Source organism: Schistocerca nitens, chromosome 1, assembly GCF_023898315.1.
Source record: "Schistocerca nitens isolate TAMUIC-IGC-003100 chromosome 1, iqSchNite1.1, whole genome shotgun sequence".
Classification (NCBI taxonomy): Eukaryota; Metazoa; Arthropoda; class Insecta; order Orthoptera; family Acrididae; genus Schistocerca; species Schistocerca nitens.
Window position 1 is genome coordinate 479,496,496 of NC_064614.1, and position 20,039 is coordinate 479,516,534.

At 38.1% G+C, this 20,039-nt stretch overlaps 1 protein-coding gene across 3 annotated transcripts in view; it reads left to right on the plus strand.

The window, feature by feature from the left end:
* LOC126252129 (ubiquitin carboxyl-terminal hydrolase 8-like) overlaps window positions 1-20,039 on the plus strand; it is a 247,740-nt gene that overhangs the window by 204,594 nt on the left and 23,107 nt on the right. For all 3 annotated transcript variants that reach the window (XM_049952998.1, XM_049953005.1, XM_049953013.1), the window contains one exon: window positions 19,802-20,023. In XM_049952998.1, coding sequence (XP_049808955.1) covers window positions 19,802-20,023 — 222 coding nt within the window. The remainder of the gene's footprint in view (window positions 1-19,801; window positions 20,024-20,039) is intronic.

Genomic DNA, 20,039 nt, shown 5'->3' on the forward strand with positions numbered 1-20,039 from the left:
GGACAATCTTCATCCTATGGTTGCAATAAAAACAATGATTATAATAAATATAGAAGAGATACTTACTGTGCTAGAGGTAAACCTCGATATGGTGACGCGAATGTGCATAGTAGTGATATTAATAAGAGTAACAGGTACCCAAGTGATGAACCCAATAGCATTCGACCTTGGGAAGATAATTCGAAGCATAATGTTCATCGGCAGGATGGAACAAATGCCTCGAGTCCTCATCCAGCACAAGGAGTTATACCAATGGGCGAAGGAGCCTCCAATGTGCGACGGGGTGAATACCATAACTCGGATCATACTGTACGGATTGTGGAAGTTCATGAACCCCCACCGATGACTCAACGAGATAGATTAAACTAATACCAGTCACCAAATGCCTTCCTAGGATGACTGGAAAGGAGAAGGAAGGCAGGCATCAATTTGAAGTGAGAGTATTAAGGTACAATAATAATCAGGATATAAGGAATGAGTTAATTGAGGAAAAACCTGAAGTTTCTAATAAATGTGGACAAATTTTACAGGCAATAATTCCAACAAGTATAAATAATGTTGATGTTGAAATATTAATTGATACTGGAGCAACTATTAGTGTCATGACGATGGACTGTTTAAAACAGATAAGCCGAGGGGTAAAAATGCCCACTTTTCCTATCACAGGATGTACCGTGTCTGGCGCGTTCAGCGCAAAAATGCAAAAAGTTGTGAAACAGGTACGTGTTGACGTTACAATACAGGGGGCTCAAATAGAAAGTACATTCCTGGTTGTTCCTAAAATGACAGTACCATGTATCTGGGGTTTGGATTTTTTATGTGAGACCGGTGCAATCATTAATTTAGAGAAAGGTGAATGTATATTTAATTCCAATGGTAACGTTTTGACAACCACCCTGAGAAAGGGCCGAGTAATTCCAAATCAGTTGTGTATGAATCTAATGGCAAAATATGTCAGTATTGATGATGAAAATGTGTATGATATATGCCTTATTGAATGTTCTGAAGAAATGATTGATAAAATGTCATTGCAGGAAAAGGTGCTAGAATCAGAATATTTATCTGTTATCCAAAGGGATGAACTGTACTACTTGTTGGAAGCATATCAGTCAATTTTTAGTAAACGTCCGGGTATAATAAAAGACTTTGAATACCATATAAAGACGTATGCACATAAACCCTTTTGTCGTACTTCCTATTCTATCCCATGGGCAAAGAAAGAAGTAGTCAGAAAGGAAATCAATAAAATGTTAGAATGGGGTATTATTGAGCCCTCAGATTCTGAATATTGTAACCCTCTTGTGGCGGTAATTAAACCCAATGGTGACATCAGATTGGTGTTGGATGCCAGAGAGATCAATAAGATCATTATACCTGTACAAACGCGACCGGAGAACCTAGAAGAGTTAGTACAAAAGTTTTATGGTGCCCGCTTCTTAACTTCTTTGGATATGCGTAGTTCATATTGGCAAACTAGAATATCGAAAGAATCTAGAAAATATACTGCATTCGTTTTTCTGGGCCGAAGTTACCAGTTTACTGTCATGCCATTTGGGTTGAAAATAAGCGGTGGTGTTTTCATATCGGCCTTAGATACCATACTGGGCAGAGACCTTTTGAATGAAGTTACTTTATATGTGGATGATTTGCTAATTGCTTCTGAAACTTGGGAGGAACATTTGGACTTATTAAGAAGAGTTTTTGCGAAATTTTTGGAATACGGAGTTACTGTAAATTTGAGAAAATCCAAGTTTGCTCATAACCAATTGAAATTTCTTGGACATATAATCACTCCTGAAGGGATAAAACCAAATCCTAAAAAGATGGATGCGATTAACAGATGTGCTTATCCAAAGAATAGAACGGAATTAAAGTCATTTATCGGCTTAGTTTCATTTTTTCGACGATTTTTACCCAATCAGTTAGGAAGCCAAGACTGTTTGTTACGGCTGTTAAGAAAAAATGTCATGTGGGAGTGGAATTCCGAATGCACGCAAGCTTTTGATAACATCCGCAATGCTTTGACTAATGCTCCACTGCTACATCATCCGAGACTTGATCAAGATTTTTATATTGCTGCGGATGCTTCTGAAACAGGATTGGGTGCCACTCTTTTCCAGATGGACAATCCAGAAGATATCAGTACCATCAAAATAATTGGGTTTGCCAGCAGAACACTCTCTAGCTGTGAACGTGCATATTGTACTACTGAATTGGAAGTACTGGCCGTGGTCTGGTCCCTTAGGAAGTTTCGCTATTTTGTATATGGAAAGAAGATCATTGTATTCTGCGACCACAAAGCTTTATCTTTTATTTTAACAGGAAGGATGTTCCATTCACGTTTAACCCGGTGGGCCTTGCTACTGCAAGAATATGATATTACGCTCAAATACATCAGAGGGAAAGACAACATCATAGCTGATGCTCTTTCAAGACTACCGAAAAGAAAGAATAACAACGAGTGTGAAGAACGGACTATTGACTTTAAAGTCATGAATTTATCAAGGCAATATTGTGAGAGGCAGATTTCACAGCTATCTCGAAGTCTTCCACAACTGCAAGAAGATGATAAGTTGTGGAAAGCCATTAGGCATGCTGTTGAAAGCAAAACGCTAAGTCACTCTCAAGAACAGTATCAATTAAAATCCGGAATATTGTATCGGAGGAAGGATGAAGAAGATGTTTGGAAACTTTGTGTTCCAAATAAATATTTAGAATCACTAGTATGGTACACTCACTTGAATTGGGGTCATTTTGGTTCCGCTAAATGTACAGCCAAAATAGCACAATACTGCTATCATCCAAATTTGGGACGTATAGCTACAAATATTATTAAGAAGTGCAAAATATGTCAGAAGGCGAAACCCATAAACTATTGTCGGAAGATAGAATTACATCCTATCATCCCACAACAACCTTTAATGTTGGTGTCATGTGATGTCTGTGGGCCATGTCCCGTGACACGTGGACGGTTCAAATATGTATTGGCTTTCTATGATCTCTTTTCAAAATATGTGAAATTATATCCTTTGAAAAATCTCCACGTTCGACCCATGTTACGCAAATTTATCAACAACTATATAACTGAGCTTGGCAAACCTATAATGATCTTGACAGACAATGCTGCTTATTATAAAAGCAAAGTATGGAGAGACACTATGAAAGAACAAGGAATCCAGCACATTTACATCTCAAGATTTTACCCTTGTGGAAATCCGGTTGAAAGAATCTTCCGAGAGTTGAACCGATTTTTACGGACGTACATACCCAAACAACATTATAAATGGATCGATTGGATTTATGAATTTGAGAAAGTGTATAATGACTTGCCACACTTATCGACAGGTTATTCACCTAACCAAATAGTATTTGGTGAAAGTATTGTGCCAGAATGGATGAAGAAATTACCTGCGATAGAACAAAAGATTACCAAGAAAGAAGATATGGTGAAGAAGGTCTACGAAAACCTGAAGCATCAAGCACAATTGAGAAAGACCCGTTTTGATAAAAATGTGAAGAAAGTAGTCACATATGATGTAGGGGAAGAAATTTTATTGAGAAATCACCCAAAAGCATCAACCAGGAAAAGACTGAATAAGAAATGGCAATATTTATATACAGGTCCATATAAAATAATGAAAATACCTCATGAAGGGAGCTACCTCCTGGCAGATTGTGATACTGATGTAATTAAAGGCTTGTTCCCTCACATAGACCTGAAGAAGTATTATCAATAAAGAGCAAAATATAGATTCAAGAAACACTGAATGATACCAAGACTACACTCAGTGGACTAAATAAAAGCACCAATGGATAAATACGTACTTATACTAACTTACAAAGAAAATTGAAGAATGTACCGACGATTTCCATGAGATACCTTCTTGGTATCAACAACAATGACAACGCTGAAATACGATTTATCCTCTCACCGAACAGCGAGGATGGATGATTTAAAAGTGGAATTAAGAGGAAAAGAAAAGGACCAAATCCTTTCTGGTTAAACAAGTGGCCTGATAAGGGTTTTGGCCTGGGATGCCAATCGTCGAACCCGGCTGTGATCCCTGCCTTGCACAGTTGGTTGAAGAACTGAGGGCTTCATCCAAGGAAAAAAAAAGTGTGGTGTGAATATGAAGTGATTAGTGCGAAGTGTTTCTAAGACAACCTATAAACAAATGTGGAATTTAGTTAAGGGCATTTTGTCTAGGCCCATTAACTCAACTTAAATATTGTAGAATGTATGTACTGACTTGTTGAGTGAATCTGAGAGTGAGTGTATTCGCCGAAACAAATACCCTCTCCTGTCACAGTACACAAAAAAAAGCCTGTTCTGTCTGGAACCCTCTTCAAGACATCACAGTCTGGGGGGCCGTGTAACATTACGAGTCAAGACAGCTATAACAGAACTTGAATAGTGTAAAGTTATCGTTAAAAACGCACGCCGCGCGATTTGTTACGATTTGGTCGGTCATAATAGTAGTAACATGCTTTCGAATACAATTAAAAAAAATAACGGCGATACCTGTTTAGCGTTATTGGAAATAATATGTAATAAATTAATGAGTAAGGTAGCCGATCCTATAAGAAGAGGTAAAATTGGGCATATTAAGATGTTTTGCTTTATATCGACTAAGCCGATGATACGGCGTCTTTTTTTTCCGTTTACTCTTAGAAGAAGAAAAAAAAGAAAACAAGTAACGATGTGCTAATTGTGCGTTGTGGAAAATATAGGGGCGAATTTTAAATAGCTACAGTGTATAATCAGACTAAAAAATGGACATTCAGTTACGTAAAATAGCGGACAGTGAAGTGTGGTCATTAAATTGAGTACACCTACAGGGCGGTAAATTCCGGAATAAGTATATTCGCATCTCACGAGGGACGCGATATTGAGACCGTTTTTTTTTTTTTTTATTATATCACGGAGAACAGGCTTCAATTTACAAAAAACGAGAAAAACTGTATCATTATCATTGACTGTTGGTGTCAAGTAACCAAAACTGTTCATCAAAGGGTTTCGGTGAATGAGTGGTGAATGTGAAATGAAACTGTGAACAAAGTTATGTTAAATAAAGCAGAAGAGACAAGACAGTTTGGTAGTACCTGTTATTATTCCATAAACTGTAACATTTCTTCTCGTTGTACGAAGCCTTTATAGACGATCGTTATGACAATTTGCTTTGAAGGGATCTCGTTACGAGTTAAGTTTTGGGGACCTGGTCAACAGGGGATAGTTCGTAGATCTTAAGTGCTGCAGCTATTCTGGAATCAGGTGCTACCGTGACCGTTGTGTGTTGTCAGTGGCTTAAGGTCATCATATCTCATGCTCTAAGATCGACGCGCCTTTCCTCTTGGTATAACGGTGTCTCACGGTAACCACGACAACGCCGACGGCGAAGGAAGACACGGTAGATAAGGACTGTGATAAGGTTGAGAAAGAATTCTCACTACTTCTTGGTAAGCAAAAATTTTTAGATCCCTGCGCAAGCTATAATAGAAGTAGGACGAGAATTGATCACTTATAAGGAGATTTAGTGGATGGTGATACCACTTTCTAATGGTTTGGACAACATAAAGTGTTGAAGTATGTATGTAAACTTCCACTTCTTTAACGAGATGACTTATTTGAGATGTTTGGCCGACCTTCCTTGCTGGTTAGCCTGACACTGCCAACTCTCTTTCTCTTCTTCTCTGAAGTATGTTACTAGTTACAGGAATTTCTCAAGACTTTTGCTACTTATAAAAATAAGTAGATATACAAAGTTTCATTTGATTCAACTGACGATGTATATTTGAACTTCAGACATTTTACAAGGTCCCACTCTTCACATAAATAAATACGGTTTAGTAAGTCTCTCGTGTGTCCAAACATCAGAAATAAAGTTAATTTACATATAAGAGAAGGTTGACTTAATAACCATGTCCATTCTCAACATTAATTCTAATATATATCTTCCCTTCAACAAGGCTAAGACAAAAGTTTTTTTTCCCCCTCCCTCCACGTTACTATAACAATGGTCAAAACACAATTAGAACAGAGTAGCATAAATGCTCCAAGGTTGTTCTGTCCACTTTCACTAAACTTCCGTGGATCGACCAACAAGTACTTGTTGGTGCAGTTCGACCGCGGCATCTAAATTCTGCTCGCAACTCATTTCCAACCTGCACACAAGAACATGTGACTTGCTATAGGTAGGATTCCACTTTCTCACACTCATATCTAAAATATCGTGTGTTCAAAACTAGAAGGCTGAGTGGTTCTAAAATTTGTGCAGAAATTCTTGAATACTACATATCCTCCCCACTCACGAACACGTGATATTTTATACATAATCATTATGTACGTAGTATCGCACGTAATAACATTTTACATTTTAGCGGTATACATTTCTTACATAGGTTTATATATACATCTTCCATTTCAATAACAAGTTTTTGTTTTCTCTAGAACAATCTTTAGCTGAGTATATCTTTATTCTATTCTCACTTTACTTTGATATCAAGACCTGAGTGTTCATTCGTGATTTAGTAAGATTGACTAGTATTTAGGAATCATGAGGACTCTTTCCTTATTTCTAATCGTAAACTTTAGGTGTTTATGACACTTGATTAATCTATTTTCTAGTCTTATTCTTTGTACTACCTTTTCATTAGTATGTACTAGTTCTATTATTTTTCGTAGTTTGGAGGAACTCTGGGAAAAAGGAAAGCATTCTTTTTGACACTTATTTATTTACATGAAATGTAATAATGCTAGTTTTGTTTAGAATTCATACTTTCTAGGATAATTCCTATAAAATGTGTGACTTCTATCACAATACTGCCCCCTTCTGCTAGGATCAGTATGTATACCTTACTTGAGTGTTGGGTAGGTACACCCCTTTATAAAACATTCCTATTTTTTAGGCCACAGGTCATCCTATCTCCACGTAGGTACGCCTGCCCTGTATACTCAGTAAATTCCGGGTACGCCCCCTTTATCTTTTCTGAGTAGGCCTCACTGTTTATTAGCCTAGTGTGCACTTCTATGTATAACCTAATCAAGTATTTTCTGGTTAAGATACAAATCTGTCTCAAACTTCACTTTCACTTCTTAATACATCATCTATTCCCTAGAGTCCTCCTCTTCTTCTCAACTTCTATACTCTTAGTAGATACTATGTCTACCTATAATACAAGTCCCACTATCCTACTATTCATCACTTTACCAGAGTATTTATTATAATGACTTTTCTTAAATGACTATCATAATCAATACCACTCTTGCTTACATTCTCCTTCTTTGCTCACGCCTCTTTCTTGCCTATCCCATGCTCATTACTGCTTTATAGTTATTCCACAGACTCACATGCTCTTTTCTCTCTTTGCACATGAGTTCATTGCCATTATTCTTTCTTTATATACCCCTCTTTGTATATATAAAATTAAAAAAATGATATTGAACCATCATAAAAATGATGTGTCCATATCTCCAGATGTACACATATCTTTCCCCCTACAACACTTGGCAGTTTCTCACATCATGACAGGTTTGTAGTCTGTAATTTCAAAGTTTGTGTATAAGGGTATTCTTGTGTGTATGCGTATGTGTGTTCATGTAGTCTGATTCTTCAGCCTTCTTATCTAAAGATGAGATATAGGTTATTAGAAACCATGGAAACAAGGAAGGACTTCAGCGATAGAAGTTAGTGAATATGGAAAGAGGGAAAAAATAGATAGGTCCTCAAATGAGAAGTAAGAAAGTAAAAAAATAGATGTGGTTGCTAATATCGAAGAAGAGAAAGAAGATGGCCTCAAAGACAGGAAACCCTTCCCACCCCTCTTCCCCAGGATCCCCTCTTCGTAGGTACTTGAGTGAGACGCCAGAGGTGGTTTGGTGTTAAATCATCTTCTACAGAATGGACATCCCCACCTTCACCCTTGAGGTCCCAAAGGAAATCTTAGCAACCCAATGGAAACGGCAAGTTATGAAGAATCAGACACACATGTTTGTGACGGTTGTTTGAAAGGTGTGATGTATGTTTTGTGTTAGCCATGATTTATGTGTTCTCGTAAACCATGCTTTTATCTATGTAACCACCCCTTTCAAAATTGATACAAACCCTCCCATCTATACCACATCTCACAAAAGGTATAAAGTATTCCATACAAAATAAAAAATCTATGTTGTTGTTGTGGTCTTCAGTCCTGAGACTGGTTTGATGCAGCTCTCCATGCTACTCTATCCTGTGCAAGCTTCTTCATCTCTCAGTACCTACTGCAACCTACATCCTTCTGAATCTGCTTAGTGTATTGATCTCTTGGTCTCCCTCTACGATTTTTACCCTCCACGCTGCCCTCCAATGCTAAATTTGTGATCCCTTGATGCCTCAAAACATGGCCTACCAACCGATCCCTTCTTCTAGTCAAGTTGTGCCACAAACTTCTCTTCTCCCCAATCCTATTCAATACCTCCTCATTAGTTACGTGATCTACCCACCTTATCTTCAACATTCTTCTGTAGCACCACATTTCGAAAGATTCTATTCTCTTCTTGTCCAAACTGGTTATCGTCCATGTTTCACTTCCATACATGGCTACACTCCATACAAATACTTTCAGAAACGACTTCCTGACACTTAAATCTATACTCGATGTTAACAAATTTCTCTTCTTCAGAAACGATTTCCTTGCCATTGCCAGTCTACATTTTATATCCTCTCTACTTCGACCATCATCAGTTATTTTACTCCCTAAATAGCAAAACTCCTTTACTACTTTAAGTGTCTCATTTCCTAATCTAATCCCCTCAGCATCACCCGATTTAATTTGACTACATTCCATTATCCTCGTTTTGCTTTTGTTGATGTTCATCTTATATCCTCCTTTCAAGACACTGTCCATTCCGTTCAACTGCTCTTCCAAGTCCTTTGCTGTCTCTGACAGAATTACAATGTCATCGGCGAACCTCAAAGTTTTTACTTCTTCTCCATGAATTTTAATACCTACTCCGAATTTTTCTTTTGTTTCCTTTACTGCTTGCTCAATATACAGATTGAATAACATCGGGGAGAGGCTACAACCCTGTCTCACTCCTTTCCCAACCACTGCTTCCCTTTCATGCCCCTCGACTCTTATAACTGCCGTCTGGTTTCTGTACAAATTGTAAATAGCCTTTCGCTCCTTGTATTTTACCCCTGCCACCTTCAGAATTTGAAAGAGGGTATTCCAGTTAATGTTGTCAAAAGCTTTCTCTAAGTCTACAAATGCTAGAAACGTAGGTTTGCCTTTTCTTAATCTTTCTTCTAAGATAAGTCGTAAGGTTAGTATTGCCTCACGTGTTCCAACATTTCTACGGAATCCAAACTGATCTTCCCCGAGGTCCGCTTCTACCAGTTTTTCCATTCATCTGTAAAGAATTCGCGTTAGTATTTTGCAGCTGTGACTTATTAAACTGATAGTTCGGTAATTTTCACATCTGTCAACACCTGCTTTCTTTGGGATTGGAATTATTATATTCTTCTTGAAGTCTGTGGATATTTCGCCTGTCTCATACATCTTGCTCACCAGATGGTAGAGTTTTGTCATGACTGGCTCTCCCAAGGCCATCAGTAGTTCTAATGGAATGTTGTCTACTCCCGGGGCCTTGTTTCGACTCAGGCCTTTCAGTGCTCTGTCAAACTCTTCACGCAGTATCTTATCTCCCATTTCATCTTCATCTACATCCTCTTCCATTTCCATAATACTGTCCTCAAGTACATCACCCTTGTATAAACCCTCTATATACTCCTTCCACCTTTCTGCCTTCCCTTCTTTGCTTAGAACTGGGTTGCCATCTGAGCTCTTGATATTCATACAAGTGGTTCTCTTCTCTCCAAAGGTCTCTTTAATTTTCCTGTAGGCAGTATCTATCTTACCCCTAGTGAGACAAGCCTCTACATCCTTACATTTGTCCTCTAGCCATCCCTGCTTAGCCATTTTGCACTTCCTGTCAATCTCATTTCTGAGACATTTGTATTCCTTTTTGCCTGCTTCATTTACTGCATTTTTATATTTTCTCCTTTCATCAATTAAATTCAATATTTCTTCTGTTACCCTAGGATTTCTATTAGCCCTCGTCTTTTTACCTACTTGATCCTCTGCTGCCTTCACTACTTCATCCCTCAGAGCTACCCATTCTTCTTCTACTGTATTTCTTTCCCCCATTCCTGTCAATTGTTCCCTTATGCTCTCCCTGAAACTCTGTACAACCTCTGGTTCTTTCAGTTTGTCCAGGTCCCATCTCCTTAAATTCCCACCTTTTTGCAGTTTCTTCAGTTTCAATCTGCAGTTCATAACCAATAGATTGTGGTCAGAATCCATATCTGCCCCCGGAAATGTCTTACAATTTAAAACCTGGTTCCTAAATCTCTGTCTTACCATTATATAATCTATCTGATACCTTTTAGTATCTCCAGGATTCTTCCAGGTATACAACCTTCGTTTATGATTCTTGAACCAAGTGTTAGCTATGATTAAGTTATGCTCTGTGCAAAATTCTACACGGCGGCTTCCTCTTTCATTTCTTCCCCCCAATCCACATTCACCTACTATGTTTCCTTCTCTCCCGTTTCCTACTGACGAATTCCAGTCACCCATGACTATTACATTTTCGTCTCCCTTCACTACCTGAATAATTTCTTTTAACTCGTCATACATTTCATCAATTTCTTCATCATCTGCAGAGCTAGTTGGCATATAAACTTGTACTACTGTAGTAGGCATGGGCTTTGTGTCTATCTTGGCCACAATAATGCGTTCACTATGCTGTTTGTAGTAGCTAACCCGCACTCCTATTTTTTTATTCATTATTAAACCTACTCCTGCATTACCCCTATTTGATTTTGTATTTATAACCCTGTAATCACCTGACCAAAAGTCTTGTTCCTCCTGCCACCGAACTTCACTAATTCCCACTATATCTAACTTTAACCTATCCATTTCCCTTTTTAAATTTTCTAACCTACCTGCCCGATTAAGGGATCTGACATTCCACGCTCCGATCCGTAGAATGCCAGTTTTCTTTCTCCTGATAACAACATCCTCTTGAGTAGTCCCCGCCCGGAGATCCGAATGGGGGACTATTTTACCTCCGGAATATTTTACCCAAGAGGACGCCATCATCATTTAATCATACAGTAAAGCTGCATGCCCTTGGGAAAAATTACGGCTGTAGTTTCCCCTTGCTTTCAGCCGTTCGCAGTACCAGCACAGCAAGGCCGTTTTGGTTAATGTTACAAGGCCAGATCAGTCAATCATCCAGACTGTTGCCCCTGCAGCTACTGAAAAGGCTGCAGCCCCTCTTCAGGAACCACATGTTTGTCTGGCCTCTCAACAGATACCCCTCCGTTGTGGTTGCACCTACGGTACGGCCATCTGTATCGCTGAGGCGCGCAAGCCTCCCCACCAACGGCAAGGTCCATGGTTCATGGGGGAAGAAAAAACCTATACACTACAGTATATTAGTTGTTCAACTAGTCACATTATTGTATTTTCTACAAACATAATATTCCATTTATTTTATTTTCATGTCAATACCAACTTCCTTCTTATTCTGTGATTCACCTGGATAGTTTTCTACTTTAGTTTAAGATTTTAAAGGAATTCGGTGCAGGAAAACTATTTTGGAAGAAACACCGAAAACAACTCGGGATCCGACGGTCATCACTCTGCCTGTTAACACAGAATGTTAACATCCCTGGGGGATTTATGAGTCCGCCCTTGTCCTATGGATCTGATATTACCTTTTCTTGTGCACTGGCAGACCGATATTTTTCTTTAAATTTCTTTCGGAAGTTTCCCCAAGAAGAAAAAGTCTCGATATTTTACGGTTCCCCATTCTGAGGCCTCTCCTAGTAGGTACCCCACAGCAAATTTGATCTTTTTAGAATCTTGCCAATTCTTTGGCAAAGCTTGATTGAATCCTTCCACAAAATGGGTCGGATGTACATACCCGTCTGGCTTAAATTTAGGAAATTGCCTGGATAATCTGGAATTAGCCCCCCCCATTGTAGATCAGTCATTATTTCACTAGTTAATATTACATTATGTGAAGTTGCCCCTTTGTCTACTTTATTCTGGATAAGTTTGAATTCTCTCCACAGGTCATCTATAACTTTCTTGGTATCACTAAGTTCAGAAGATAGAATAGGAGATACGTTTACAGATGTTACTTTCTCAGAAACTTTCCGATCTATAAGTTCTGCCACCTGTTCCTCCAAATTATTTATATTTATGATATCAGAGTTCGGTAATTTCTCTTTGAAGTTCCTTTCCACATTATCCACTCTTGTATTTACACCTGTAATTTGTGATTGGATAATTGGCATCAAGTTATCTTGCTTATCGACACTCTCTCTCTCAAAGTACTCAACCCTTGCTTTACAGCATTGAATTTAACATTGTACACATTTTCAAAATCCCGAAATTTATCATTCTGTTTCAGACTAAAGTTAGTGAACAGTTGATTTACATGAATGTTCAAGGAATTAGTTAATTCATTCTTTAAGTCTAATTTCAAATCCTCTACTTTACTATTTAAGGTGTCAAATTCATTCTTTAAAGCCTCCCTGCCTTTGCATATATTACTAAATTCTTTGCTCTGTGAGTCAACTTTGGCACTTAACAAAACTATATTGGTTGCTTGATTATGTAAGGTTTCGCTCTGGTTATTTAGAACTTCACTCTGAGCATTTAAACTAGAATGTACTAAACCTAGCTCTTTACTTAGAGTTGCATTTGAAGCTTCACTCTGGGCATCTAATTTAGAATTTAAAGTTTTGATCAGATTTACTAACTCAGACCAGTCAGGTCCTTTTTGCTAACTTTCATAGCCTTGGCTTGCTGTATGTTATCCATACTCCTGTAGGCTGTAGACCTTGTAAGCATTTAATGCTAATTGTAATTATAGTAAATACACAGTAAAGATTCACTCTACAGTAATCGGTCACACTTGTTATTACAGTAATTAAGTTTTGTTTCACACTCAACTAGCATAGAGTTCTCGCTGCATAAATGAGTGGATGTGTAAGCAGGTCAGCACCGGTGAACAGCAACTGGTGCCAGTGGTCTCGGATGTTGGTGTCTGCGTCCCCGTGATACGTGGGAGAGCTGTATACTCCCCACCGCACTGAATCTTCTTATTCGGACTGTTCTAGGCATATTTCTTCTTGGTCTAACACATTGAGATTTTCTGCTTAGTATGCTCGGTTGCTTTGGCAACATATGATAACTTTTCCTTTCGTTTTCATCTCGAAATTCCTGTTTTCTTCCATCCTTTCACACAGGTCACCATGTTCTAATGGTTTGGACAACTTAAAGTGTTGAAGTATGTATGCAAACTTCCACTTCTTTAACGAGATGACTTATTTGAGATGTTCGGCCGACCTTCCTTGCTGGTTAGCCTGCCACTGCAAACTCTTTTTCTCTTCTTCTCTTCTTCTCCGAAGTGTGTTACTAGTTACAGGAATTTCTCAAGACTTTTGCTGCTTATAAAAATAAGTAGATGTACAAAGTTTCATTTGATTCTACCAATGATGTATATTTGAACTTCAGACATTTTACAAAATCCCACTCTTCACATAAATAAGTACGGGTTAGTGTCACAACGTCAGAAATAAAGTTAATTTACATATAAGAGAAGGTTGGCTTAATAACCATGTCCATTCTCAACATGGATCCTAATATATATCTTCCTTTCAGCAACGCTAAGACAAAAGTTTTTTTCACGTTACTATAACAATGGTCAAAACACAATTAGAACGGAGTAGCATAAACACTCTGTGGTTCTTCTGTCCACTTTCACTAAACTTCCATGGATTGATCGGCAAGTACTTGTTGGTGCAGTTCGGCCGCTGCATCTCCATTCTGCTCGCAACTCATTTCCAACCTGCACACACAAACATGTGACATGCTGTAGGTAGGATTCCACTTTCTCACACTCATATCTAAAATATTGTGTGTTTGAGATGGTAGAAGGCAGAGTGGTTCTAGAATTTATGCAGAAGTTCTTGAATCACTACAACCTGTCAGCATTTGCTTAGCTTTCTTCAAAAGGTTCTTATTCAAAGCCGTGGTCAAGCCTTCATAGACCAAGATTTTTCTCGTTAATGGTGTATGATAGTCACTCATGAAGCCAAGTCATTTGTAGCCATACTTCAAGTGTATGAGAGCCTGAAATCAGCTGTCATTGTCTTCAAGACTGACACAAGCAAGAGAATGATTCTGAACTATTGCACTAGTGAGAGGCTTTAAAGCAGAAGAATGTGAAGAAGATGAAGAAGTCCAGAGCGCTAGATGGAAGACGTCAATCACCCAGCAAGTTTATCAATTGAAGGCCAAAATGTCATGGACACTGTCCAGGAGGGTCTCTAAATGCATGGATTTAATGAAGAAATTACTTCTCTCACAAAGGAATTTTGACTGGTTTTCATTGATTGATTTTAATTGTTTGTTTGACAAAACGCTGAGTATTTTTTGGCAGATAAAATGTCACTGTGCATACCCAGTGCTGTCATTTTTATTTTGGGAACTTTAGTGTTATGTTGTTTTATGTTTCTTGTCCTAACTGGCGCATTGACTTGCCTGATAAGTTCATGTGTATATGAGAAGGAACAAAAATATGCAGTTAATTTGAAGCTCAGCCAATTTGTTAATAAACACAGAAACCCTTCAGCTAAAAATGGCTCTTATTTGCACAGTTTTCCTATTTACTTACTCTTCAGATCATAAATCCTGTAAAGGGGACAATAACTTGCTGTTTATTCAAAATTAGAGTTAATAACACATTCAGACATACAGAAGTCCTTACATGTTTTGGTCAGCTTACCTACTCACTTAACCTTCACATCTCAAAATTTGTCAGGGAAAAAATGCTAAAACAGTCTCTGGAAATTGGGGAATTTAGCTTTGAGCAGCTTGTGGCAACACTGTGAACAATTCAATTAACAGCTTTGTACCGAGCGAGGTGGCGCAGTGGTTAGACACTGGACTCGCATTCGGGAGGACGACGGTTCAATCCCGCGTCCGGCCATCCTGATTTAGGTTTTCCGTGATTTCCCTAAATCGCTCCAGGCAAATGCCGGGATGGTTCCTTTCAAAGGGCACGGCCGACTTCCCTCCCCGTCCTTCCCTAATCCGATGAGACCGATGACCTCGCTGTCTGGTCTCCTTCCCCGAAACAACCAACCAACCTAATAGCTTTGTATATATTCTGTTGTTTTCAATCAAAATGATTGGAAGAGGTATCGGATATATTGCTTCCCCCTACTTATACCTCCCGAGGAGATCACGAATGTAAAATTAGAGAGATTCGAGTGTGCATGGAGGCTTTCCAGCAGTCGTTCTTCCCGCGAACCATACGCAACTGGAACATGAATGTGAGGTAATGACAGTGGCACGTAAAGTGCCCTCCGCCACACACCATTTGGTGGCTTGCGAAGTATAAATGTAGATGTAGATGTAGATTAATAGATTCAGTTTTTTATAATGGTTAATAAATATATTCAGTGTTCCTATATGGAGCCATTGTTACTGCAGGCATCTAGCAACGAAACTTTTCTTCAATTTTTCAACTCAAAAGCACTTGGATCATCTGGGTGGTCAATTGCTTGACAATTACAGTCCTGTTTTCCCGTACACATCTTCGCAGCCATCGTTCATCCACCATCAATTGCCTGTGGTGTACCACAGTTGCCTTAGCGCCGGTTTTGGATTGCGCCATTTTGCCATCCACACTATACTTTAACCACTGTGGTACATGAACATTTTACAAACTTAGCCATTTCTGAAATACTTCCATCCTTGCCAGTGATAAACTCTTTTGGACATTAGATAAATTGTTGCATTTCCACATTACGACAACAACTGCACTGTTTTCCACATCCCCCAACACACTTCATATACCATACACTGCTAGTGGTGCCACCTGCCATCTGTGAGTGGTTATTGTACACAGATGTCGAACATAGGTGGTGATCACATTAATGTGACTGGACTGTGTAATACCGTCACACTATATAGTTGCATTTGCAAGTGTACTTGTATTCACTGATGGAATTCTGATTTGTAACCAATGAGAAAATAATTTAGTCATAAGATTTTGTTTGGACAGTGTAGTCATGTAAATTCAGTTATGAATCACTTCCATTAAAACTATTTTAAATGCATCTGAAGAGAGAAAAATTTCTCCACTTTGGTGCAAATGTAACAAATCGTTAATAGAAACTGTTTTGGCAAAAGGTTGCATTGCCACTCATCATCGTACCAATGTAGGAGGAACAGGCCTGGCCTCTTCAGAAACAGTGAGTTCTTTCCAGGTGTTAATAGGTTGTGTGCCAGCTAGCTGGGCACAGACAGTACTGTATGCCACAACACCACAAATCCTGTCCTCCTTTCAGTGACAGGGAGTCCCACAAGTCTCACTCTGCTGTCTCCACCAACAGTGTAAATGAGGGACTTAATCCTCTGAGTGGCAAGTGGACTGCACTGTTATTCGCAGAATTGTGCACCTCAGCCATTCCGCAACTCCTGGGGAAACAAACTACAAGGTTCCCACGAATCCCTTTGTCGAAACTGACATAACTTCAGACAACACCTGCACTTTTTATGAAATACAGCACTCAGAATCAAGTTCGGTAATCAGGGTAAAAAAAAAAAAAAAGTTATGAGAATAGTATGACGCGCGTATCTCCTGTCATAACAAGGAGCAGATAGTGTTAGCCTATTAATGGAAGGAGACAAGCTGGACTGCTTATAACCTTTCAGATGAAGTGTTGAGTTGCAGACACACACAGTGAAAAGACTGTTACACTAACAGCTCTTGTCCACCTCCGGCAGGTGAGACTGGTCATGTGTGCCTGAGATGTGCTTCCTTGTGTGAATATGGGTGTGTTTACTTTCTGAAGAAGACTTTTGCTGAAAGCTAAATATATAACGCTTTTTGTTGTCTGTCTGCTAGTCAGTGTGAGTGAGTGATAATCTACCTTGTTGATGTTCCAACCTGGAGTTTCCATTGTTTAATAGAAACTTTTATCTTTCAATCACCGTATGACTTACCCATAAACAAATCTTAAACATAACAATGGTTGTCTCTTTTGTATTGCCCCTACATGTCAATGCACATGAATCTATTTTAAATTGAGGGAATAAAAGCTTTTTGTGAATGATTTTAATATATTTCTCGGTGTCATTCTGTTAATGGTGTGAATATGTAGTTTGCATTGAATGGTATCCTGAGTATTTTAAGGCTCCAGTAGACAAATGTCACACACATTCTTCAAACAAGAACACAGGCATTTTAGGAGCAGTTTTTCAAAAAGTCAGTAAATGCTCAGTTGTTCAAAATTTAGATTTTTTAAATTTACAAATCAAGCTTTTTATGATGCATGGCCTGTTGAAATGGTTTTGTCGAAAGCCAGTATTTTATGTTGTTATAGGGTGTTGAGACCTAAGAGTTTTTGCAAAACTTGATGCTTGCTCTCTGCCAGTTAAAGCAAAAGCCAATAAACACAAACTGTACTTTGCTTCTGAGAGACTTGAATGGAGACTGACAGTGTAGGACATAATTTTCAATGGTAATGTCAGAGAGTTTTCTGCGATAAAAAACTGTAGGCAAGCACTTGCTGCCAGAACTAACAATATAAATAAATTAGTGGTTTACACAACAACATTAACTCCTGATTATTGCCTAGTTCAAGCCAGATTTATCAGGGAGAATGTACAACACGAATGAAACATAAAGAAAAAATATTATTGAAATAAAGTACAGCATAAGTAAGAAAAATGGCCAGACAGTACTTGTATGTGGCACGACCTTTTGAGGAACATCAGGGGTGTCCAAAGGCAGACTCTCAAAAGGAACAGATCTGGAGAAAAATAATCTATTAATAACAAACCACAGGTTTCATTCTGTGCAAAAAAGTTCTTTGCAATAATGAAGAAGGAAAATCCAAATGTGGTTAAAGTATTTATTCATATACAACAGAATCGGACAACACCAAAGCTCACCGTTGGTGAAGTATTATATTCAAGACACGTTTGGCTAAACGATTTGTACATTCTGATTCATTCCCAAGTACAGACAAAGGAAAGAATTGGTTTTATACTTGGTCTGAAACAGAAAGACCGAAAGGATGCGGTCAAGTAGCCCCCGTGCCATTGGACTTGTCAGCAGTCTTAAGGCATCCAAACCAGGAAATGGTCTAATGAAATGCATTTATTTTGAGACCAGTCAAATTGAAAAAAAAAAAAAAAAACGGTATGTGGACACAGTTCGTCGTATGGTTTTCTGTCCAGCTTTCTGCAAGGTAAAAGATGCACTGGAAGACCTAAAAATGATGGCCAGGTGTAGCTGCAACAGGCTGAGGGAAGGCCTAATGCATGACAGAAGAAGAAGAAGAAGAAGAAGAAGAATGCAGAAAATTTAATTAGCTGATACGTTATTTCTCTATTCGCAGTCACAGCAATAATTCTGACAGTGTGTTTGGTAGATTGGATAAAGACTACCAGTAAAAGGAAGATATTCTTTCACCGAATGAATACTGTAAAGTGATGGAACAAGATGGCATTGTCAAGATATTAAATAAAGATTGGGAAGCAAATGCTCTCAAATCCAATCCATTAAAAGCTGTGTGACCTAAGGAGCTTTTCAGAATGATTGCTCAGTGAGTGAAAGCTTTTGAAACGTCTGAGACGAATGTATTGTTTTGTCCTTTAGAGGTTGAGGTACGGAAATCCAGAAACAGCCTAGAAGAGAGGAAAGCAGCCTTATTGGAAAATAATATCACAGTCAGCAAGGAAAAGAAAAAGAATGTCTTAAAACTTATCAGGCATTTTAATGTACCAGAAAGAGCAGAAGAGTTTTATAAGGACATTGTTGAAAGGATCAATAGAGTTCCAGTTTAGTAATGTTGTAGCAGTATTTTGTGTTGTATTTCAGCAGTGTTTCTTATTTTACACTTTTGTTTATCAAACATTTGTAGAAATGTATAATATTAAAGTCTTATGTTGTTGCGCATTATTGTATTTCTGTCCAAAATGAACTATAAAGAAGCTGTCTTTGTAATTAATGTTAAATATTAAAAAATGGAAAAATCAATTTGAATGTTTATATCAACAAAACTTCAAACTTTCATCTTTTCATTTATTGACTTTTGGAAAAACTAGGAAATTTTCTCACTCTATTCTGAAATAAACAATAAGAATAAAAGTCAAACACACAGTTGGAATCAAGCGTAAAAAGTCTGTGTTAAAATTATCTTGTTTATTAGTAGATATTTAAAAAAGTGTTTCCTCAAAAATGTACTTTTTTGTGTTTATTGCGTTTTGGAAAAATGCTCCTCATTTCTTTCAACTGTAATAAAATTATCATTCTCCAACAACATAAATTTATTGCACTACTTTGAAACACTCATCAGCAGAATTGTACACAAGGTGCAATAATACATGGCAAAGTCAACTTAAAATTTCCTGTGGGAACAGTATAGGAACACCGTTGATCATTGCCTCAATATATTTTGAGGTAGTCACTAATGCCATTCCAGATTACATCCTGTTTTAAGGTTCTTTACATTGCTGAAATCTTTGATCTGTTTTTGTGTTGCCATGGTATGAAAATAGTGTCACTCAGCACATTTTGCAATTTAGGAAGAGATGTACAAGAAGAAAAGAATGTGGGCCTCAAAGTGTTCATTATTTACTGTAATGGGAGAATTAATAGTCTTCTTTTATACATTTGTTGTTTATGATATGTTTGCATATTACTTTGATGTGTCTTTTCTTTCAGAAACGTGATTCCCGAATAAATGAGAGCCAAAGTGTCTTGAATGAGGCAAGCAAGCATTTTATAGAGTTTAAGAGGAAAAACAAGTCGTTCATTGTTGATCTGTTTTATGGACAGCAAAAATCAACTGTCAAGTGCCTCAGATGTGACAAAGAATCAGTAACATATGAGACATTTTCCAATTTGACACTTCCATTGCCACATAATAACAACTGCTCGCTTGATGTAAGTAATACTGTTT